General features: G+C 43.0%; 1 protein-coding gene and 1 pseudogene across 1 annotated transcript; one reads left to right on the forward strand and one right to left on the reverse strand.

The window, feature by feature from the left end:
- Positions 1-11,651: 11,651 nt before the first annotated feature.
- On the reverse strand, positions 11,652-21,295 carry Atp5f1a (ATP synthase F1 subunit alpha). The gene is given in 12 exon segments (NM_001281700.1): positions 11,652-11,871; positions 12,171-12,321; positions 12,820-12,964; positions 13,083-13,190; positions 13,968-14,192; positions 14,296-14,447; positions 15,798-15,946; positions 16,139-16,305; positions 16,400-16,573; positions 17,268-17,437; positions 19,246-19,324; positions 21,184-21,295. Coding segments are annotated over 12 exon segments (1,662 nt in total). The 5' UTR covers positions 21,244-21,295; the 3' UTR covers positions 11,652-11,789.
- A 2,309-nt stretch (positions 21,296-23,604) lies between these two features.
- On the forward strand, positions 23,605-24,029 carry LOC101834379 (annotated as a pseudogene).
- The last annotated feature ends 1,068 nt before the right edge of the window (positions 24,030-25,097 follow it).

The following is a 25,097-nucleotide window of genomic DNA, read 5'->3' on the forward strand; positions in this document are numbered from 1 at the left end:
CAGGCCAAAGCAAACGTTTGCCACTGCAACAAGTTCTAGTTAGATTCAGGCACAGTACAAGGCAATTGTGGATCAATTAGAAGACGCTCAGTAACTTCACCCCCAGTCCTTCCAGTTAAGGTCATCTGCAATGACAGGGATGAGAGAAGGTGCCCCCAGTCTGGTGACTCTTCAAGGACATGTGTCCTTTTACCTGGCTCTTCATGAGCATTCACAACAGAGACTAAGGGATACTCACTGCTTTTCCAGGGGACTTGGTCCAGTTCCCAGCATCCATATGGCAACTAGCAACTGTCCCTCAGCCCAGATCCAGGGAATCTAACACCCAGTAAGTAAATTTTGGCTAGCAAAGACATGCAGATGGTGCACAGACATACACGCAGGCAAAAGACTCATGCACATGAAATAATAAGCTGAGGTGGCCAAGGCGGGGAAGCCTGGCTAACCCTGCAAGGAGCAGCAGAGACCAGGCACGCATCAGGAGGGTAAAGATAAGCGGTACTGCAGGGGTGGGTGAACCACACGACACAGGGGATAGGAAGCTGGAGTGCTGGAGAGTACCACAACTATCCCTGGAAGTTTTTGTTTTTAGTTTGGGTTCCTCCTTGCCTCCCCACCCCCTGCCCCATCCCCTCTGCCTCTCTCTCTCCTCTGGGTGTTGAAACCAGAGCCCCTGTCCTAGTGTTAAGTTTTTTGTTGCTTGCTTACTTGTTTTTGAGACACCGTCTTATTAAGTTACCTATGGTGGCCTTGAACTCACTCTGTAGCCCAGACAGGTCTTAAATTAGCAACTTTCCTACCTCAGCCTCCAAAGTTGCTGGAATTATAGGTGTGTGCCATCATAGCCATCAGGAAGCTTTGATAGCTATCTTACATGAAATTCTCGTTATCTATATTTTAATTTTTTCCTGGTTTTGACTTTCTTTTTTTTTTTTCAAGACAGAATCTCACTATATAGCTGTGGCTGTCCTACAACTCACTATGTAGACCATGCTTGCCTCAAACCCACAGGGAGACACCTGCCTCTGCCTCCCAAGTGCTTGGATTAAAGGAATGTGCCACTATGTCTCACTTGTATTTTAATTTGTAATGTGTATATTGCTTTTAAATCAGTCTGAAGTCTTAAGTCAGGCCCCCAATTCGACAACAGTGCACTTGGTTTTCAGGATGCAGGCTTCTAAGATCTCTGGGTTTTAACTCTCTTCCACCCTCTGGTGGTACAATTGAAAATTGAAAGTGGCTGTTCAGGCTACTAGAAAATACTCTCCAACTATGTTTGTTGTTGTTGTTGTTGTTGTTGTTTATTAGATTGTTTATCTATTAAATGTGTGCTTGGTAAAGATGGAGGCCTGTGTATGCCCATGTTCTGCTCCCTTGGGACCAGCCTCCAACAGTGCAGGGCTCAAAGGGAATCCACACAGACGGCCCATACTATAACTTTTTTATCTGAGGTGTCAAGGAAAAGTTTTAGATGGTGTCCTTCTTTATTCTTCTGGGTTCTTCATTCTGTGTTCTATGTCTCTTTTCTTATCTCTATCCAGAAATGTACCTTCCATCTCTCTTGATGTTTCCTTCTAATTCTATCTGTATTCTTCCTTATTTTCCTATTCTTGATGTTTGCCTTCTAAGTTTCTCATTCTTGGTGTTTTCCTTCTAACCCATCTTAACTCTCTCTTTATTCTTTCCCTTACATCTCATATGTCCCAACAAAATCTTTCCAGCAATATAAAAGTTACAATGTGGTTACATTTTCAAGTGAATGAGTACAATGAATACAAGTAAAAAAACGGCATGTTTTCCATGTCCCTTACATGATTGAACATTTTACATACCACAGGTGAGAAACAAATTATTCCAAGAACCCACATACATTCATACCCAAGCAATTTGTTATATATTAATCATGTAGGCAAGCAAGATATTCTTCTCAGTCTGATCTTTTACTGGCAGGCTTCATTTTGCAGTTACAAAGAAAAGGTCAATTACTTTATTACTTATCTTAAAAGGTAATCTTACACGGAATCTTAAAGGGATCACAAACTTAAATTTCTATATATGCAAAAGAATTTCAGTCAGCTCTACTTTAAACCTTTAGGGTGCACACCCACTCATCAATTTTTTTTAATATCAGGAGATTCAGGGCATAAATGGGTGTAAGGAATTGATCATCACCTTTGATCATCAGCTAACCCTAGCAAGGAAAGTACATCAGCTAGTAACAATTGGGCTGTTTTGTATTTTGTTCCCTGACCTTAAAGAGTTCCTCACTCAACTATGTGCCTTTCTAAAATTTGAAATTGTCTTCTTGGGTTTTTCACCTCAAAACTATTGTCAAGACATCTGATCTGACCTGAAGTTATTTTAAGGCTCTGTTTCAGCTAATGATGCACTCTGAAACCTGTGAACACATCTCCCAACATTAAGGTTAAAAGAATTTAAACTAGACCGGACGTTGGTGGTGCATGCCTTTAATCCCAGCACTCAGGAGGCAGAGACAAGCGAATCTCTGTGAGTTCAAGGCCAGCCTGGCCTACAAAGCAATACAGAGAAACCCTGTCTCGGAAAAAAAAAAAAAAGAAAGAAAGAAAGAAAGCTGGGCTTCTGGGACCCAATTTCTTTTGGTTTGGTTTGGTTTGATTTTTCGAGACAGGGTTTCTGTCTCCAACTCACAGAGATTGGCCTGCCTCTGCCTTCCGAGTACTGGAATTAAAGGCATGTGCCACCAATGCCTAGCTCAATTGTTTTTCTTAATCATTAACCTAAGCCACAATCTATATGACTCCTCAATAGAAACCCATGTGCCCTAGCTGTGTGACACTTCCTTGTTTTATTTTTGAATCATAAAAACTCTGTGTAAGCTAACATTATTATCAATTAGACAATACAGCTTAGGAAGAAATCATCTTCATAATAGTCTACAGGTAAAAATGCCCAGGAGAACAGGATGTTTCCATGAGATAAACACACCACATTACAGGCAGTGGGGGTCTCCCCACACACATTCACACCATGCCAGATACCAGAGAAAGATGGCAGCAGCAAACACGTAAAGGCACAGCAGAAACGAAAGACATTCTGGGGCCCGTGCTCTCGGGCCTTGCCTGTCCGAGTTTCACCCATCAGGGATTTTCCTCCTGGTGGACTGACACCTGAACTTCAGTTACCACCTGCTGTTCCTCTGACACGGCCACTGGCAACCATGATATGTGTGGTTGACAGAGGACCTCTGGGGATCAACCTCAAGTCTTCATGGTTGGCAAAAAGCACTTTACCCACTAGCTAGGCCATGGGGGTGTTTTGTGGGTCTTAAAAAAATACTTATTTCTATTTGTTTATGTGTATGTGTGGAGGACCCTCATGGGTAGTCATGTGGAGTATACTTCTGTTCCTCCACTAGAAGAGGGTGTAGGAGCCCCTGGAGCTGGAGCTATGGAGAGTTGTGAGCCACACCACATGGGTGCTGGGAACTGAACTTGGGTCCTCTGGAAGAGTAACTGATACTCACTCCTAACCACTAAGCCTCTCCAGCCCCTCCTTAAATGTCTTTAAACACATTACCCACGAAAATTATTGTGTTTAAAAGGCAAATTAAATGTGTGCTATATTTATGGGTCTATGAGAAACAATATATTTTTGCTAACCAAGTTAATCTACTACTACAGAAATTATGCAACAATGAAACAATGACTGCACCAGTATTTTGGCATAATCACTTTCAGTAATATACGTTCCATGACTAAGTTCATATTCTATACAAAATTTTGAGTTTCTCTTTTTAACTTACCACTATTTCATAAAGACTTCTAAAGTTATGAAGTACATTTTTTCCTAACAAAATGTTTGATGCCACACAGTGCTGGTTGCTGTGTGAGCAAATAGACTTCTTGCATGTAAAAATTGATGATCTCTTTAAAGAGACAGTTGGCTAAATCCCTCAAATAGAGCATGTGCCTGTCTTCCATTCTATAGTCAAATGATGACGCACTCTAAATATATTCTCACTTACACAAAGTGAAAGATGTATGCAGTTGCTTACAGTAGTGTAGCTATTTGAGCAAAAAAAAAACCCACAAATATCTATCTGTGAGGAATTGATTAAATATATATTGTGTTATATCTATACAATCATGTGCAAGCAAGAAAAATAATGAGGAGTCATCAAATATACTTTTTGTTTTCTTTCTGAGACAGGATTTCTCTGTGTAGCCCTGGCTGTCCTGGCACTCACTACATAGACCAGGCTGGCCTCAAACTCACAGAGATCAGCCTGCCTCTGCCTTCCAAATGCTCCACCACACCTGGCTCAGAATATTTCTACTTGGGGGAGAAAGAAAAATGCAAAAGAAGTTACTCCTTCAGCAGAGACATCAAAGAATAAAGCTACATTCCGAGCTGTCCTCTCCTCTTGGAGGCAAGAGACTGGGGGGCAAGTGACACGGAAGGGAGACAGACCTGTTCTTCACTGTGCACCGCTTTCAGCTTTGAATTTCTACCTTGTGAGTTTGCTGCAAACCAAATCTTTCTTTTCAAAACTCCTTAGTAACATTTAAATTATTGCATGATTTCAAGTCTTGTGAATACCCTGCCTCTCTCTATTTGGGAAATATTACTGTGATGAACATCTTTTAGATAAGGCTTTTCAAGAATTATTACTACAGGAATAGCAGGTCAAATAAATAAGTACTGTTAAGATTCCCGAAATGTTGAGCTCAGTTGTTTTCCAGAAAAGTCTTTGAAGACTGTACTGCCAGTGGTATGTCAGAAGCCTCTGCCTCACCCTTGAAAATTTGAAAATTATTCCAAGTTTTAATCATGACTTTCTAAGTGATTGATCAGGTTTTAAATATCTGTTTCCCACTCTCTTGAATATTGTTGAAACCCTTTGCCTTCGGTTTAAAAAAGAAAAAAGAAAGGGGGAAAAAGGCCTATGTTTCTAATCAATTTTTCATCTGCTTTGCACACATCTAGTCCTCCATTTATTTCATGGCCTAGCACTACCTAGCACATTATGAATATTCAAAATTTATCGATTCAATTGAATTGAGTTTCACTTCATTAGAACTTTTTGGAGCCTACTTATCATGTCTTTGCAGCCTCATCTCTCTATGTCCTCTATAACCTTTTTTTCTAGCCGAAAGTCCTTCCCCTTGTAGGATTAGTTATCAACCATAAACATGATTTGAAAAGACCCTTTGAGCAGTCCAACCTGTCTTCTAGTTCCAAGTATTAGATGACGTCAAAACCAAATCCCCCTTCCCACCTCTCTCACACAGCCACCAAGTTTCTCTGTCACCTACCCTAACTAAATCCCAATGCCCGCACCCCATTTTTTAACCTTCCCAAATCTGATGATCCCCTGTCTTTCACGTGCCCCTCCCCGCATGCAGCCCCTCATCCTGAGCTTTTATTCCATTTCATTTCCTACCCACACTTTTCAGGGCTCCTGGATCACCCTCCGCCCTCCATGCTGTGCACTGCCCTTATCAATACTCCTCAATATTTTATCACTTCTTGAATTTTTGCAACTTGTCGTCTTTGCCAAATAAATTAGTCCTGGAGACTGGAGAGATGGCTCAGCAGTTAAGAGCACTGGCTGCTCTTCCAGAGGACCTGTGTTCAATTCCCAGCACCCACATGGCAGCTAACAACTGTTTGAAACTCAAATTCTAGGGGATCTGATACCTTCACACCAATGCACATAAATAATTAAAAAAATAAATTAGTCCTAAAGATCATTGCTTAAAACCTCATGCTCTCCTCTAGTTTCTGTTTCTCATAGTCTTCCTCACAAGAAGACTGTCAAGTGCCTCAAGATAAGGGTGGGATTTTTCTCCTGCAAACATGAAGATTAGACAATGAAAAGGCCAGCAGGAAATTCAACAGTAGAACTCATTTTTATTTCAGCTCCATCTCTCTCTTCCAGGAACCAGAGCACATCTGACCACGGGCCTAGTGGTCATGCAGCTAAAACCAAGTGGCACCCCAGAAACTCAGACTGGCCAAGCAAAGGCCTTTTTCTTTTTCTCTTTCTTTTTCTTTTTCCTTTTCCTTGGGACCACCAACCAGCTCCCAAATCATGACCCAGAGACTAGTTTAGGCTCGTTTCTTTTTCTTTTTTTTTCTTTTTTTTTTTTTTTTTTTTTGGTTTTTCGAGACAGGGTTTCTCTGTGGCTTTGGAGGCTGTCCTGGAATTAGCTCTTGTAGACCAGGCTGGCCTCGAACTCACAGAGATCCGCCTGCCTCTGCCTCCCAAGTGCTTGGATTAAAGGTGTGCGCCACCAACACCCGGCTAGGCTCGTTTCTTGCTAGCTCTTTCAACTTAGTCTGTTTCTCTGTATCTATGCTTTGCCTTGGGCTTTTTACCTTTTTTCCCCTGTATGTCCTACTTTCTTGCTTCCTCCACGATTGGCTGGCTAGCAGCTGCCTGACTTCTGGCCCTGGTCATGTTCCTCTCTTTTTTTCCTTTCTTCTCAATTCTCACTCTTCTCAAGCCTGTATTTCTCCTCCTATTTATTCTTTCTGCCTGCCAGCCCCGTCTACCCCTCTTCTGCCTAGCTATTGGCCATTCAGCTTTTTATTAGACCAATCAGGAAACTTAGGTAGGCAAGGTGAAACAACAACACATCTTTACATAATTAGACAAATGCAGCATAAAAAAATGTAACACATCTTTGCCTAATTAAACAATATTCCACAACAGAGGCCCTGGTCCTCAAGCATTGAAGGCCAAGAGGAAGCCGTGTGTGAGGTCTGCCAAAGCGATTTTAAAATCTGAGAAGCTGGACATGGTCACTGGGCTCAGAACTGAGATATCTGAAGAATGGAATGGAGAGTAAATACAGTTCAGGAATGAGACCCAAGCAACAAATACCCAGAAGGACCTCTACCCTGGGTTAGCTGCATGGTGGACTTTGTCTGGAAACAAACACCTTGGTTTTCAATACCAGGAGGTGAAAATGGGGGAATCCCCAGGGCTTGCTGGCCAGTCGTCTAGTTGAACCAAAAATCTCAAGGTTCAGTGAGAGACTACTTCAAAACTAAGGTGTAATTGAAAAATACACCCAACATTGATCCCTGGTCTGTACACCCTCTCACAAACATAAATAAGTATGGGGCAGGGAGGGAGAAGGAAGGAGGGAGAAAGAGAAGGGTTAAGTTGGGTATGATTTTTGCTGCCTGAAACCTCTGCACTGGAAAGGCTGAAGGAGGACTCCTATCAGATTGAGGACAGCCTAGGCTACATACTAAGTTCCAGGTAAGTCTTGGCTACAAAGCAAGACCCTTTCTCATAAATAAATAAATAAATAAATAAATAAATAAATAAATAAATAGCTGGAAGATGGCTCTACTGTTAAGAGTGTTGTACCCAACTCACGAAGATTCCCAGAGACCACCAGGTAGACAGACCCACCAAACTGTAAAAGCAAGGTTTCAATTGTTCATCCAACCATAATAGGGACCCTGTCTAGCAAGCTGATGCAGCAGCCTCCAGAGGGAGTGAAGTTCCCTGCCTACTGCTAGGTTTTAAAGACAAAAGTTACAGGATTACATCAGTAGGTACAGGTTGATTTCTGATTGATTGACATTTGGGAACAATCAGGAGAATTTCTCAAAGTCCTATTTTTTTTATTTTTTTTTATTTTTTGGTTTTTCGAGACAAGGTTTCTCTGTGGCTTTGGAGGCTGTCCTGGAACTCACTCTGTAGACCAGGCTAGCCTCGAACTCACAGAGATCCGCCTGCCTCTGTCTCCCGAGTGCTGGGATTAAAGGCGTGTGCTACCAACGCCCGGCTTCAAAGTCCTATTTTGACTTGTGTACCAATTATTCTCATTGGTCAGTGCTGAGAGGGAGCATTCTGTGGTTTCTATGACTTTGTCTTGTTACTTGCAGGTGGCTTCATTCTGGTTTTGAGGAGCTGCTTCTCTGTGCTTGCCTGCCTCCTCAGACTTATGGGACAAGAGTAGGGGATGAATTAGCTAGATTCTCCAGGGAATTCCATGGACCAGGAAGAGAAATTGGCATGCCACAGATTTTCCCCGTGATGTCATGTTGGAAAGTCAGCTAGTGGTCAGTGTTACCTATCTAATCTCCAAATTTCAGGAAAGCATTTACAAATCCACTGGGAGAGAGAAGCTAAGAACTGAATGAGAATGCCTTGATTCCTCGGGAACATTAAGCCCACTGGTGTTGGTACTGACACTCTTCAGTTGATAGGAACAGGCTGGGCTAGCCATGGTGGCTTATGACTGTAATCCTATCATTGGGAAGACTGAAGCAGGACTGCCATAAGATTCCCAGTCTGTGCTATATAGAGAGTGAAGCCCCATCTCAAATTATTAACTTTTATTATAGAATTTATTTTATGTTCATTGGTGGTTTTCCAGCATTTATGTCTGTGTGGGGGTGTCAGAAACCCCAAAACTGGAGTTACAAACAGGTGTGAGTTGCCATGTGGGTGCTGGGAATTGAACTCAGGTCCTCTGTGCTCTCAACCACTGAGCCATCTCTCCAGTCCCCTGATTAATTTTTAACTACATAAGTAAATACAATCTGGCTCCATGGGATCTGGTGCCCTCTTCTGGCCTCTATGGACACTGTTGGAACTGAACTCTAGTCCTCTGCAAGAGCAGTTTGCACTCTAACATGGACCATCTATCTACATCCTTTGACTTTTCCTTTTTAAGTTTTATATTTGGAGGTATATTGCCACACACATTTAATCCCAACACTTGGGAGGCAAAGACAGGATCTCTGTGAGTTCAGGGTCAGATTGGTCTACATAATGTATTCCAGGACAGCCAGGCTGTGATCTCCTTCTTCACAATTAGACCCCCTTCTGTTTACGTGTGTGTGTGTGTGTGTGTGTGTGTGTGTGTGTGTGTGTGTGTGTGTGTGTGACAAACTAGTTATCTGGGTAGACAGAACCTCAATGGAGTACATTTTTTTCTATCAGCATGTGGGCACATCTGTGGGACATTTTCTTGATCAGTGATTGATGTGAGAAGGCCCAAACCCACTGTAGGTGGTGTCATGCCTGGCAGGTGGCCCCAAGCTGTATAATGTCACATCCCACACAGCTCAGGAACCCTGACTAGAGGCATCGAGGAAATGAAAGGACAGACCCACATACAGGAAAGCTGGAATCAGGTGGGTTGCCTTATCTGATGGAGCTGCACCTACCACCAAGAATCTCAATGGATTTACTATGTACAGCACAGGGGGAGGGGTTAGGTAGTCTCAGTCTCATAGGAACTTTCTATAGGAGAGCAGCCACAGTATATAAGCATTCGGAAGGAACTAGGTGTAGTTGCTAGTTTCTGTACACATTGGTCAACCACCCTGGAGGAATAAGCCTCACCCTTTGCCACTCCCATGTGGCTGAGGCACTGGGGTCCCCGACATGGTTGTTGTCGTGTCACCAATACTCATTCACTTAGGACTTCATTCACTCAGGTCTTCCTCTGCTCCCCACAGCACACAAAACATAGCTTAGTGAGCCAGTAATCAAGTGTCTGCCAAGGATCCTGATTCAATTCTTGAGTTCCTGCCTGACTTCCCTCAATGGACTGTGATTGTTAGCCTATAAGCTCTTGTTCCTGCCCTGACTTCCCTCAATGGACTGTGACTATTAGCCAATAAGCTCTTTCCTCCCAGGTTGCTTTTGATCATGTTCATCATAGCAACAAACTAATACAAACACAGGAGAGAGGTCATTACCGGGTACGGTCAACCTTGTCAGTGGGTACACTACCATAAAAAGAAGTCTCTCCATGCCCCCATCTGATGAATTGCTTCTAAATCCTCAGGCAGGGGTGGAACCTTGTGAATCTGAATTCTCTCCACTATGGGACATTGATGGGCCCAATCTTGTATGGGTCATCACAGCTTCTTGAATTTCAAGAGTGCCATGTCCAGAAGACTCCACAATGCTCTACCCTATCTTAATTTTTCAAAATAAAATAAATGTACAGGTGGATGCATGTGTGTGGTGGATGCCACAGGATGTGTGGCAGTCCCAAGACAACTTCGTGTAGTTCTCTTCTCTCATTTCTTCATGGTTCTAAGAATCAAACTCACTTCACCAGCCTTGTATGGAAAATCATCTATTCAGTCACCTTAGTGGACTCTGAACTTAATTAGTGTGCATGTGTACATGTAACGTGAGTTCCAGGATAGCCAGGACTGTTATATAGAGAAACCTTGGCTCAGAACCCTCACCCCCACAAAAAGAACCTAGCTGTATTCTATCCTAAGAACTTGTGTGTACTAATTTGATGTAGGAAATTTCAAGACAGCATCACATTGAGTCTGTGGCATGGCTTAGGTTGTCTACACCAAAAAACAGCAACAAGTGAGCCAAAAAAAAAAAAAAAAAAAAAGAGCCATGGTTGGAGGCTGTTGTTTAGCTTAGTGTCATTAGAATGAAACTTCCTGATTTGCCCGGAAAGATGCCTTCAAGAAAAGATCCCACCAGCTAAAATTACAATTTGTAGAAAGGAAAGAACCTAGGTTCTTCCAGAATGCAACCACACAAAAGCTGGCAGGAATGTGATCCAAGGTGTCCTTTTCAAGCTGGCAGCTAAACTTGGCAGTGCCAGCCACATGGTACTGGTTTGGAAGACAAATGCTAGATTAAGGAATTTGTGATTGTCCCTCCATGGTTTCAGAGCTGTTGCGGCCAAACAATGTGTGACAAGGAAAGGCCTCTTCAAGGACACTTGAGTGAAGCTGAAGCCAGAATGCAATACATATATAGATGGTGGATGTAACAGGACCCAGAGACATCTTCTAAGAACTGCATATAGGGAGAGAACCATCCCAAGAAAGGAATTAAGACAATAAAGGCAGAAAGGCAGAGCTGAGGTAAGTAAGCCCTTTGAAAGTGGAACTTCTGATGCAAAGCAGAGCAACAGGATTTGGAAACTGCCCTGATGGGTTTTGGTCTTCCTCTGGTCCAAACTTTCCTCACTTTACATCATCCTTCCTTTTGGAGTAAGAATATGTTGAAAATACATAATTTTACAGGCTAATAGACTGTCTTTTGAGACCCGAGATTTTAAAATTAAGTGTTGAGACTGTTGGTTTTAGACTTTTAGAGTTGGACCAAATGCATTTCCCAACATGAGATAGCCATGAGACTATTGGGGTGCAGGATGTGGCCAGACTACTGAGGTGCAGGGGCAGACATGGTTTGAATGAGAAATGTTCTCAAAGGCTCATGCATTTGAACATTTGGTCCTAAAGAAAAGTAACTACTAGAATACAGTCATTGTATTCTAGTTCTGTACAAAATACTTAACATTTAACATCCTTCAAATCTATTACCTTCCTAGTCCACCCCAAGCTCCAGTTTTTCTATTAAGGAGTACTTCAACAAACCATATCCCTGCCCAGATGTCTTCATCAGCCTGATGACTGTGAGTGCTTTAGTCATATTCAAAGCCCTCCGTAAGAAGGCCCCAGTGCATAAGTAACCTGTTATAAACAAATATATGAACTCAACATGAAGACAGGTAAGATGAAGGTGCTTGTCATCACACCTGATGACCTGAGTTACAATCCCAGAAGCCACACATGGAAGGACAGGCTGTCTGTCCTCTGACCTCCACACACATGTCACAGTATACACCTGCATCTGTCCCCACACAAACTAGCACACAATATGGAACTTTTATTTATGTGATTTCTGTACATCAGGAGTACGGGAGCAGTCCTTTTACAAATGGAGCTGATTTCACCACAATAAATGACAAAACCAAAGCAGTGTCTGACATGGATTCACAGGGTTTTTATGGTTCAAACCCAGCCAAGAAGTTTATAACAATCTCTTTCAGCTTCGCATCTGATTGTTCTGAGATTTTCCCATCAGTCCTGTTTGGAAATAAAAGCAAAAGACTCAATGACTAGTACAAATGACCTGGGCAAAGACTCAATGACAAGGCTAACCTAAAGAGTTGAAAGGTACTGTTACATTCACACCAGTGATCCCAGCACTTGCAAGGCTGTGTGTGGCAAGACTGCCAAATATTAAGAACCCAGGTACACAGTGAATACCAAGGCCAAGTATAGCTAGTATACAGAAGACCCAATCCCAACCTCCAACCCCAGGAAAAGAAAGACTATATAAAAACTGCACTAGTCACAATGAAGGTCACTAACCCCATTCATACCTGATACTGCCCAAGAGGGACTGGTGCTGGCTGATGACATGAGACAAGAAAGCACTCTCAAACTTGGTGATCTTACTGGGCTCTAGTTTATCAAGATAGCCCCTCACACCCGCGTAGATGACAGCCACCTGTTCTTCAATAGCCATGGGCGCTGAAAACAAACACATTGTCAAATGAATTGCTCTAATGCCATTTTACCAAAGCCACAGAAATTTTTCTCTTAATACTAAACATGGTCCTATGGCCCACCCACTCTAACATTCTGTACCTATAACTCCACTTACCCCTTTTTCCCACTCTCCTTTGCAAACCCTTAAAGTACAACCTTTAGATATAGCCATAACCTGGAAGTATTTATACAGGATTTGTGGTTTAATTTGCTGGTTAAGTTTTTTAGGCAATATAAAAAGCATGCTAATATTCTTCTAAGTCTGCTGAATTCCAAATCCATACAACATGAAGATGTATTAAATATATTTGGTTTTCCTGGTTAATCTCAGAACATTTCAATGAAATGATGATAAGGACTACATTAGTGAAATAAAACAGATGGCTTTTCTTTGATAGAAGACCTTGTGGTACAACAGCCCTGTAGACCTGGCAAGACCCCAAATTATAACAGGAACCTGACTAAATGAAAGGAACTCACAGTACTGTCCTTGCTTTAACAACTCGGTCAGACGCACACCACGACTCAAGAGCTGTTGAGTGGCAGCATCAAGATCAGAACCAAACTGGGCGAAAGCAGCAACCTCCCGATACTGAGCCAGCTCCAGCTTCATGGTACCAGCCACCTAAGCATACAAGTTGATGTTAACATGACCCAATGTCATACAGCAGCATACAAATAGTTAATACACTTTTAACATTTTAACCTAGTAACACCTCCCTGTCCAAGTGAGGTGAAATTACCTGCTTCATGGCCCTAGTCTGGGCAGCAGATCCGACACGGGACACAGACAAACCCACATTAATGGCAGGGCGGATACCTTTATAGAACAATTCTGTTTCCAAGAAGATCTGCAATTCAAGAATACAGACATTAGTAACCTCAAATACCCCAAATACCATGCATGTTGCACATGCCTGTAATCTCAGCATGTAGGGGCAGAGGCAGAAGGGTCACTGTGAATTCAAAGCCAGCTGGGCTACATGAAGTTCCAGGCCAGTCTAGACTATGCAACGGCCCAGGCTCAACAAAGTAACTAAAACAAGTAAAAGCAGCAAAAGAATTTCTCAAATACACTTTAAAATTATCTAGGGCTGGAAGATAATGAACCATAACAGGTCTACCCTGGTGGGAATGGCTTATGCTTTTAATCCTAACACTTAGAAGGCTGAAGCAGCAGGACTGGAGGTCAAATTCATTTTCAGCTATATAGCCAAGCACCCAGGAAGTGGAGTTACAGATGGCTATGAGCAAATGGGTGTTGGGGTTCAAGCCTCTGCAAGAGCAGCAAGTGCTCTCAATCACTGAAGCATCTCTCCAGTTCCTATTCTCTTTAGGTTTACCTTTACAGTATTTCATAAAAAAGAAAAAGATGCCAGGGGGTGGTGGCACACGCCTTTAATCCCAGCACCTGGGGGGAGGGCAGAGGCAGGCCGATCTCTGCAAGTTCGAAGCCAGTTTGGTCTAGAGTGAGTTCCAGGACAGCCAAGACTACACAGAGAAACCCTGTCTCAACATCCACCTCCAGCATGCACCAAAAAAGCAAAGGCAATTTACTAATTTAGTTCATGCTTACTAGCCTCAACTAGTGCCTTACTAATCTAACACATTAGCCATTAATCTGATACCTGTCCGTCAGTGATGGAAATGACATTGGTTGGAATGTAAGCAGACACATCACCAGCCTGGGTTTCTATGACGGGGAGGGCAGTCAAAGAGCCACCTCCAAAAGACTCATTCATCTTGGCTGCTCTCTCCAGCAGCCGAGAGTGCAGGTAGAACACATCACCAGGATAGGCCTCACGCCCAGGGGGTCGGCGCAGCAACAGCGACATCTGGCGGTAAGCCACAGCCTGTGGTACAGAAAGAAGGCAGTGAAATTCAACTACTAAGCAAGCTGCATCTGCTAACGTCCACTAATGCAAATATACAAGTTATAAAAAGACATCTTTTGACCTGCTTGGACAAATCGTCGTAGATGATCAAAGCATGCTTGCCATTATCTCTAAAATACTCTCCCATGGAGCAGCCAGAGTAAGGAGCCAAATACTGAAGCGGGGCAGCATCAGAAGCCGTAGCTGACACCACAATGGTGTACTTCATGGCATCTGAGGAGAAAAAAGTTTACATTTTCAAGGTTATCAATACTGTGACTTTTAAACTAGAGGCTAGGAAACAAAATTGTTCACTACCCTCATTCTGTTAAACTAATGGGTTGAGAAGGGGGGTGAGGTCCTAGGGGCAATGATGCAAGCTTAAAAACACAAGTTCAGCCTGGCGTTGGTGGCGCACGCCTTTAATCCCAGCACTCGGGAGGCAGAGGCAGGTGGATCTTTGTGAGTTTGAGACCAGCCTGGTCTACAGAGCAAGTTCCAGGACAGCCTCCAAAGCCACAGAGAAACCCTGTCTCAAAAAACCAAAAAAAAAAAAAAAAAAAAAAAACCACACAAGTTCAAGTCCTAGAAACCAGACAAAGGTGAAAGGAAAGAGCTCAATTGGTAGAGCCTATGTTCAACAGCTTGAAGTCCTAGATTTGATTACTAACACCAAATAAATCAGGCTAATAAAGCATGCTTGTAATCCTAGGCAGTGAAAACAAAAGAGCAGAGTTCCACATTATCCTTGGTTATAACAAGCCCAATGCCAACCCGGGACAGAGGAGACATACTACACTCTTCCTCACACCCTGTGAAATAACTCTAAGCACAAGCCTCTAGTCCCTAGCACTTGGGAAATAGAAGCAAGGTGATTGTTTTAAGGTCAGCCAGAGCTACAGGAGACCCCATCTTAGAAAAAAAACAAATCAAGGAACTGGAGAGATGTCTCAGCAGTTAAGAGCACTGGCACTCTTCCAAAGGACCTGGGTTCAATTCTTCTGCATGACATGGCAGCTCACAACTGTTTGGAACTCCAGTTCCAGAGAATCTGACACCTTCATGCTAATGCACATAAAATAAATTTAAATTATATATATATATATATATATATATATATATATATATATATATATGTCAATCAATCAAGCTGGGCAGTGGTGGTACACACCTTTAACCCCAGCACTTGGGAGAGGAGGCAGGTGGATCTGAGGCCAGCCTGGTCTACATAGGAGTTTGAGGACAGCCAATTACATAGAGACCTTGCCTAAACCTTTTCCTACGCCCCCCAAAATGTAAAATATTAAAAAGAAAACAAAACAAAAACACCAACCAAAACAACAATCTAAAATGATATACCAATCACCGCTGTTAGGTGATGATTCACGGCATGTCCTTGTTTCTGTTGACGTGTGTGTGTGTGTGTGTGTGTGTGTGTGTGTGTGTGTGTGTGTGTGTGTGTGTGTGTGTGTGTGTGTGTGTGTACATTTGTAGCTTCAGTTCACTGGAGTAGAAGCAGCCTTGGTTACATTGTTCCAAGACTAGCAGCACTAGAATGGCCATGAGGCTAATATCCTTCCATACCTGCATCTGTCAGTCTCTTCACCAACTGGGCAACAGTAGACCGTTTCTGACCAATAGCAACGTAGATACAGTACAGCTTCTTCTTTTCATCAGTCCCCTCATTGAAACGTTTCTGGTTGATGATTGTGTCAATAGCAATGGACGTTTTCCTTTGAAGAGAGTGGCATAAGTGTCACTAAATATATGATTTCCAAGCAAAATGGCGTTCCCACTGCCACCCGCCATTATCACCAGCCACTGCCCCATGACAGCCAAGGCATTTACCACTCAAAATAAACACATAAATTATTTACTTAGAATCAACATCAGTTAGAACTTTTAATAGGATTTTGAGTCTTTACCCAGTCTGTCTGTCACCAATAATCAGCTCACGCTGACCACGACCAATTGGCACCAGGCTATCCACAGCCTTAATGCCAGTCTGCATTGGTTCCCGCACCGAGATTCGGGGAATGATTCCGGGGGCTTTCAGGCCCACTCGCCTACGGATCTTGGAACCAATTGGACCCTGTAAAAAAAATATTAGGCATGAAAAATAAAAAGGAATTCTCAAAGTCATTGTTGATGTTTGCCACACCAGCATGCAATCAACATTAACTCACCTTTCCATCAATGGCATTACCAAGGGCATCAACTACACGGCCCAACAGTTCCTCGCCAACTGGAACGTCCACAATGGCCCCTGTTCTCTTCACAATATCGCCTTCTTTAATCAGTTTATCATTTCCAAACACGACAACTCCAACATTGTCAGGTTCCAAGTTCAGGGACATACCCTACACAAAAGGAACAAGTGAACAATGAAGCCAGAGGGGCTCACCCCCAACATATTAGTTAATAATTACAACAGTAAGCAGCTTGCAAGCAGCAGGAAGAGTAGAATGTATTTCCCTTCTACCTGCTTTATGCTAATCTCTTTCAACTAACGTTCTGTGGTGAAGACTTCATGTACAGGGTGGGGGTTTAACCTGAGATGATCAGACAGATCGGAGAAGGCTCTGAAGGTTGTCCTGACCTCCACACTGGCACACTATGGTGTGCTGGCCCCAACCTCTGATAACTAAGTACAAAGCATTAGCAGCAGAGCTTTGGACAATTACACACTGACTCAACTTTTAGTAATGGATCTCTTATTGGGAAAACAATTTAGTTCAAGTAACCAAATGCTTTTACATAAAACAACAATCTTAACAGCCACAGAGGAACTGACATGAACTCACTGAAATTTTTGTGAATGTTCACTAAAAATTTAATTTTGGTGCCAGCACTTAATAAGGAGACAGGAGACTATGGGATTTGGCTTAACCAAAACTTTTCTAATTTATTCTCTTTATATCCTATAATGGGGGGAGGAGGGAATGAGACAAATTGAGACTTCAATGTTTTTAAATTCTGATAAGCCCTTAATTACTAAATGAGAAAACAAAGCCACTAATCCTAAAATAACAATACCCCCACTTTGTTATTTACCTTTAAGCCTGAAGAAAACTCTACCATTTCCTCTGCTTGAACATTCCTCAGCCCATGTACTCGGGCAATACCATCTCCAATGCTCAAGACACGCCCAGTCTCTTCGAGGTCAACAGAAGTATCAGCTCCAAGAATCCGCTCTTCAAGAATGGAGGACACCTCAGCAGTTCCTGAGACAGAACAAATTCAATTTAAATAATCTGCTCCAAACAGCTTTTCAAAACCCATTTCCCAACAAATGGTTTCATGGTAATAATCAAAATCTTTCTAAAGCATAATACAAATTTTATTTTAAAACTTGGGTCTTGAAGGCAGCCTGGACTACAGAGAGTTCCAGAGCAAACTCCAAAGCTACAGAGAAACCCTGGGGGGGGGGGAGACAAACAAAAAGATCATCTTGGCTCTCTGGGGGCTGGAGGGATGATGGTTCAGTAGCTAAAGGCTGTTTGCTGCTCTTCCAGAGGCTCTGGGGTCAGCTCATCACCCACATGGCAACTCACAACTGCATCTAACCCAGTTCCAGGGGATCTGAAGCCCCCTGTGACTCCAGACATGCACATATATGCATACACCCAAGCAAAATAGTCATACATGTAAGTAAATAAATCATTTTTATAAAGGTGGATATCTATCACTGTTAAAATTATTGAAAATTCCAAGTGGTTGAGAGGAAAACATTCTTCACAAGGCAGACAATAATCTAGACAGACAGTTGATGAAATTAAATATTACCCTTCCTAGTGTTTTACCTTTTCACATTGAATTTCTAAAGAATCTGCACATACGTTAAAATCTGAATTTTTGGCTACACTCTAACACTTTAAATGAAGTACATTTAGAAAGAAAAAAAAAAAGCCGGGCGTTGGTGGCGCACGCCTTTAATCCCAGCACTCGGGAGGCAGAGGCAGGAGGATCTCTGTGAGTTCGAGACCAGCCTGGTCTACAAGAGCTAGTTCCAGGACAGCCTCCAAAGCCACAGAGAAACCCTGTCTCGAAAAACCAAAAAAAAAAAAAAAAAAAAAAAGAGCCATGGGAGCAGCAGAATAACTAGCTCCTTAGGAAAAGTGCTGGTGTACAAACCCAACAACCCAACCTCAACCCCAAGACCCACAAGGTAGTATCAAACCGACTCTCAAAACCTGTCCTCCAATCTCAACAAACGCCTCATGGCATACAGCGCCCCCACCACAGCTAACAAACAGCAATATAAAGGGCAGCTAGTGAGATGGCTCACTGCAGGAAGACACCAGCAAGCCTGGTGCAGAGTTCCAGCCCTAGAGACCCCAACGCAGGAGAGCCAGATCCTGAAAGCTGCCCTATGACCTCCACACGACGTACACCATGGTTCTCAACATGTGCTTGTTCAATGAACAAATGCAAAAATTAAACAAAAAATTACAAAATGTCCCTTTAAAGCACCTAAACCCTAGTGCTCATCTTACTATATATACTATGCATATTTTACCTTTATCTTAATATGTAAAATTACTAATACATGACCAGAGATGTTGACCTATAAAGCTCTGGGTCCCATCCCCCACACCTCCATGAGAAAAGACGAAAAGCCTGCCAGCACATCTCCAAAGAAACTCCCCAATCACTGTGTCTTTGCATGCCTGCTTCCCTAATTTGTCTGCAAGTATAAAACAGAAGTGATTGTATTTGAAGAAACCTATCAGTTTAAAAAACAATTGTTCATTTTCTTACACTTCATACATGAGGCTTAAAAAAGTAGTTCAGAGGGGTACCTATTACATATGTATATTGTTTTCACGCAAAAGAAATTATTAGAAGCCATACAGCAAACAGAAATAAATATAGAGTTTCATTAGACAAAGAGAATCTACTAAGACAAGGCATTTTAAATGGCACATTATGACTTAAAAACTCAAGTTTCTGTAGCAAGCTTTAAAAGAGAAAAAAAAATTTAATGGGGGAGAAAAATCTCCACTATGTAGATTTTTAAATCCTCACTTACCAGTCTTCTGAAGTCGAGTGTTGGAGGCATGGAGGTTTCTTGCACCAATGAAGGATGACCCCAAAGCATTTTTGGAGACCTAGTACAAAACATTCTTTTAGCAACTTGATCCTAGAAAAAGCCTTCACCACACATAAGCTGCACACACACACACACACACACACACACACACACACACTCAGAGCTTTCACAAGTTGATTGTGATAGTGATACACGCCTGTAATTCCAGCACTCAGGAGGCAAAGGCATGAGGATTACCTGGAGTTTGAAGTCACACTGGTTTATATAGCAAGATCCAGCCCAGTCAGAACTGGACAGCAAGACCCTGTCTCAAAAAACAACAAAACAGACCGGGCTTTGGTGGCACACGCCTGTAATCCCAGCACTTGGGAGGCAGAGGCAGGTGGATCTCTGTGAGTTCGAGGCCAGCCTGGTCTACAGATCGAGTACCAGGATAGGCTCCAAAGCTACAAAGAGAAACCCTGTCTCAAAAAAACAAAAGCAAACAAACAAAAAGACCAAGCAGCAAAGCCTCCACAAAACTGACAAGCTTAAATACGGGCTTAGGGGCTAATCAAATGGTAAATTTTGCTTAAAAAATGATAACTTAATTACAGGGGAAAGCACGTTGTTATTCCAGCATCTATTGTGCAAACTGATGGTACACAAGACTATAGGAAGCGTATTTTCATTTTTTTTTTTTTGTTTTTTTGAGACAGGGTTTCTCTGTGGCTTTGGAAGCTGTCCTGGAACTCACTTTGTAGACCAGACTGGTCTCGAACTCACAGAGATCCACCTGCCTCTGCCTCCCAAGTGCTGGGATTAAAGGCGTGTGCCACCAACGCCTGGCTAGGAAGCGTATTTTCAAAAACAAATGTTAAGAAAGCCTTTCCCTTAAAAACATGTAGGTTTTACTATTTTGCTGTTAGATATCAATTGAGTTGTGGACATCTCGGTAAAATAGTCCCTATCAAATGGGGAAACTTCACTGTATTTCCTACTTTCCTTTTTTTAAGATGAAGGTAGATACAACATAAGATAACTTGTTCATTGTCTTGAACAAATCCAGCTGCAATGCGGAACCTGGACCCCTGCATGATACTGTGACTGGCCAAGGTGAACTCTGCATCATCTATCTTTTAGTAGGAACCAACACAAATGTATGTAGGACTTAAAGGTCATACATTGTTTAAGAGTTATTCTCACCACGACGGAAGATCATTAGTGGGGGGCACTGATTCAACATTTCCCATCCTTTTGTTCTACTTTACAACTCTTTAAAACGTGGACAACTCAAGGGTAAAATCTTTTAAGTGTCAAAAAAATCTCACTAAGACTTCTGCCTAATTCTAGGCCACTTGCAAAAAGTAAATTCCATCGTCGCTGACAGTGTAAACCACATAAACTACTTCTGCACCTAGCGATGTTTTCACGATCCTTTTCGTATTCCGCACCAAGTGGCCAACCACCCAACTACTCAAGAAAAAAAAAAAAAAAGAAAAGAAAAAGTCGCTTTCATTTATTCCTTTCCCTTGAATTGACCTCCGAGCTGGGGTGACAGGATCGGGCCTGTTGACCTTCAGACAATGTCAGGCTCTCCTCGTGCACCCGCACAAGCTGCTGACAGCTCCTTTGACCTTCAGCGGGACCAGACCCCAGCAACACGCCTCAGAGCAGGCCAGACAGGCGAGGCACAAACCCTGACCTTCACCGCGGGCCGGCCCTCACCCCGACACCGGCGTCCTCTAAAAACCCTTTGCCCGGCACAGCCGCGCACCGAAGGCCTGCAAACGCGGCCGTCCTAGCGGCAGAGCGAGCAGTCGAGCAGCCACGGTGCAAGATGGCGCCGTCCGCCCCAGCCCCGCACCGCACCGCCCCGCTCGCTCCGCACAGACCTGCAGCCGCGCCCACGCCCCCTGCCCAGGCCCCGGCGCTCACCAGTCCCGCCCGTCGAGGGAGGGCACGGGCCACGGCCGCGGCGACGCGCACGGACAGCATCTTCGCAGCTTCTCCGGGAGATCCTCTGCAGCTGCAGCCTCCGGACGACTGGCACAAAATGGCCGAGCGCGAAGGAAGGTCAAGGCAGCCGGCCCACCTGACCCGGAAGTACCGCCCCTCTCCGTCACCGCCGGACGCAAATCTTTTTTTTTTTAACGTTTTTTTTTTTCTTCTTCTTCTTCTTCTTTTAAAGTAGTTTAGCGTTTGGAACCAAAGATGAACGAATCAGTTGGTTCCAGCCTCCTCCCTGGCATTTATCATACTTTTTTTTTTTGGTCTTTTGAATCGACCTTGTGGTTGCCCCGGGCGACCACCAGAGAAGTGAAGTGTCGCGAAGTGGGTGTCATCCCACCTAGGGCCTACTGCGTGGACTGTGAGCAGGATTACCAGCGTCTGTGGGGTTAACCGCAGTGCAGTGTGTAGCAATCCCGGGCAGGGAAACTCCTGCACAGTGCACCTACCCGGAGGGTTTAGTCCTCAGGCCCTGGCCTCATCCCAGACTTGGGAATAATCTGAATGTATTTTAAATGTTTAATTATTATCACTAGTGCGTGGTGTATATGTTCGTGTGCCAGGGCGTGCATGTGAAGCCCAAAGGTTAGTCCTCTCCTTCCACCCCGCTGTGGATCCTGGGACTCCAACTCAGGTCAGGCTTGGAGTGCAAGCTCTTTTCCTACTAGGCCATCGTGCCAGCCCCCAATTTGGGTTTATAATAAATACCCAAATATTTTTAATTAAAAAGGATAAATTTTACATGTATATGAATGTTTTGTTTGCAGGTATGTCTGTGCACCATGTGTGCCTGGTGACCTCAGAGGCCAGAAGAGGCTGTTAGATGCCTTGGAACTGGAGTTACAACCACATAAGGGTGCTGGGAATCAAACCTGGGTCGACTAGAAGAGCGGCTACTGCTCTTAACCTTTGTTCCATTTCTCCTGTCCAAATACCCAAATCTTGTAGGGGAATTGATAGCAGGAATTCTTTAAGGTTCAGTCTTTTCAGGGAACTTGGGCCTGATGACTCAGTCCTATAATTACTGTTAGGGAAGTTAAAGGATGAAGATTAACAAATTCAAGGCCAGCCTGGGCACAGCAAGACCTTGTCCATCAATCAACCAGTAAAGGGGCTAAGAAGAAGTCTCAATATTAGAGTACCTGCTTGGGATGTAAAAGGCTTTGGGTTCGATGCCCAATTGCGGTGGGAGTGGGAAGAATCCTAAGTTTAGATAGGTTCAAAACTTCTAATGATCACAAGGAGTTTGAGTAGAATAGTTGACAATCCTACTGAAAATGGTCCAAAATCAGAAAGCACCATTCTAGATTCAGATAAGTCTCGAGCTTTCTTTTGCCAATAACTACTTTTGTTACCCTGGGGAATTCTATTATACTTTCTCTTTTGTATAATTTATTCTCTCTCTCATTCTCCTCTCTCCCTGTCGCTCTCTCTCTGTCTCTCACACACACACCCTATACCTACTCTATTAAGTTGAAGCATATTTTACTCACAGGGTTTTCAAAGATTTATTATTTTTGTTGTTGTTTTGGTTTTGTTTGTTTGATTTGACACAGGGTCTGTGTAGACCTGCCTGTCCTGAAACTCACTATGTACAACAGGCTATCCTTGAACTCACAGAGATCCACCTGACTCTGACCCCCAAATTTGAGGAATAAAGGCATGTGCCACCACACCCACTAAAGATTTAATTTTTTTATTTTATGTATATTTGTGTGAGAGTTTAAGTGTGTGTATTACATGCTTGCAAGTGTCTTCAAAGGCCAGAAAAGGCATCAGATCCTATTGGGGAATATTATTTTCAAGGGTGTGACTTTTGTTTATGCTGCATTTGTTTAACTCTGTGAAGCTATGTTACTGTGCCTTTCTAAAATACCTCGTGGTCCTAATAAAGAGTTGAACTGCCAATAGCGAGGCAGGAGCAAGGATTGGCAGGGCTGCCAGGCAGAGAGGATAAATAGAAAGAGAGGCAGAAAAGAGCAAGGAGAGAACCAGGGCGAGAGGATGTCAGGGGCCAGCCACATAGTCATCCAGCTACACGGCGACCCATGGAGTAAGAGTAAGAGTTGCAGAAATAAGAGAGCAGGAAAAGCCCAGAAGCAAAAGGTAGACAGGATAGGTAAAGATAAGAAAAGCTGTCTAGAAACAAGCCAAGCTACGGCTGGATATTCATAACTAAGAATAAGCCTCCATGTTAGTTATTTGGGAGCTGGGTGGTGTCCCCCCGCCCCTCTAAAAGCCGAAAGAGTCAAAAGAGAAAACCCATTTCAAACAATAAGATCCCCTGGAACTAGAGTTACAGGTGTTTTAAAAAAAAAAAACCTCATATGGCTTTTCCGCCATCTTTCCATGGTGCGCATGAATTCCTGGATGATGCTCTGAAGAGCATCAACAATGCTTAGAAGAGAGGCAAACGCCAGGTCCTTGTCACGCCCTGCTCCAAAGTTATCATTCGGTTCCTAACTGTGATGATGAAGCAAGGTTACATTGGTGAATTTGACATCATCGATGACCACAGAACTGGGAATATTGTCATGAACCTCACAGGCAGGTTGAGCAAGTGTGGCGTGATCAGCCCTAGATTTGATGTGCAGATCAGAGACCTAGAAAAATGGCAGAGCAATCTGCTCCCATCCCGTCAGTTTGGCTTCATTGTACTGACAGCTTCAGCTGGCATCATGGACCATGGAGAAGCAAGACAAAAACACAAGGGAGGGAAAATCCTGGGATTCTTTTTCTAGAGATGTAAAACACATAAATAAAAAGCCTCCATAAACACAAAACAAAAAAAAAACAAAAACCTTGTATGAGCCAGGCGGTGATGGTGCACGCCTTTAATTACAACACTCTGGAGGCAGAGGCAGAGGCAGGTGGATCTCTCTTTGAGTTCGAGGCCAGTCTTCAAATAGAGTTCCAGAACAGTCTCCAAAACCTACCGAGAAACCCTCTCTCGAAAAACCAAAGAAACAACAACAACAAATTCTTATGGGTACGGAGAACTAGACTGAGGTCCTCTGAAAGAGCAGCAAGTGTTCTGAACTCATGAACTCATGAGCCATCTTTCCAGTCCTTCCCCACAGAATCTTAGGACTCTGAGATTTCTGTGTGATATGTGTGGTGCTGGGTATTGTATGATAGTGGAGACTTAGCACTGACTTCACTTGTAACCATTCAAAGAGGTGTCTTTTAACTCAAAATACACGAACATGGCTTACGTTCAAAGCTTTAATTTGGGCAATGCTATGAATAACTGGGTTTAAAATGCCATCTCCTGAGACATGGCTTGCCAATGCATAGTCAGTAATCCTTATTCTAACTGCTGCATTTTCAAAGGGAGCCAGAGATAAATATGCAAGCCTTTGCAGGGAATAAGGGGTGAGTATGAAGATACTTAAGGTGGCCGGAAGCTTACTTACAAAAAATGATGAAATGGCAAGGGATGTTTAGAAAAATTTGTAGTGATGTAGTGAGCTACATAAAAAGGGTCTTTTTTCCCCCATGGATAAATGTTATGGACTCAAAAATCATTGTTAAAATTATTAGTGGCTAGCAAGGTGATCCAGCAGGTAGAAAGGTACCTGCTGTTCTCTTAAACCCACATAATGAGGGGAAAGCTAACTCTCTCAAGGTGCTCCATGATCTTCACATATGCTATACACACACACACACACACACACACACACACACACACACACACACACAGAGCAAATAAATGCAATAAGAATTAAAATCCCTATTAGTACTAATTCATCCTTCCTTCCTTCCTTCCTTCCTTCCTTCCTTCCTTCCTTCCTTCCTTTATTCCTTTGAGATAAGGTCTCACCCTGTAGCCTGAAACTCAT

The sequence above is a fragment of the Mesocricetus auratus genome, unplaced genomic scaffold (genome assembly GCF_017639785.1).
Source record: "Mesocricetus auratus isolate SY011 unplaced genomic scaffold, BCM_Maur_2.0 Super-Scaffold_6730, whole genome shotgun sequence".
NCBI lineage: Eukaryota > Metazoa > Chordata > Mammalia > Rodentia > Cricetidae > Mesocricetus > Mesocricetus auratus.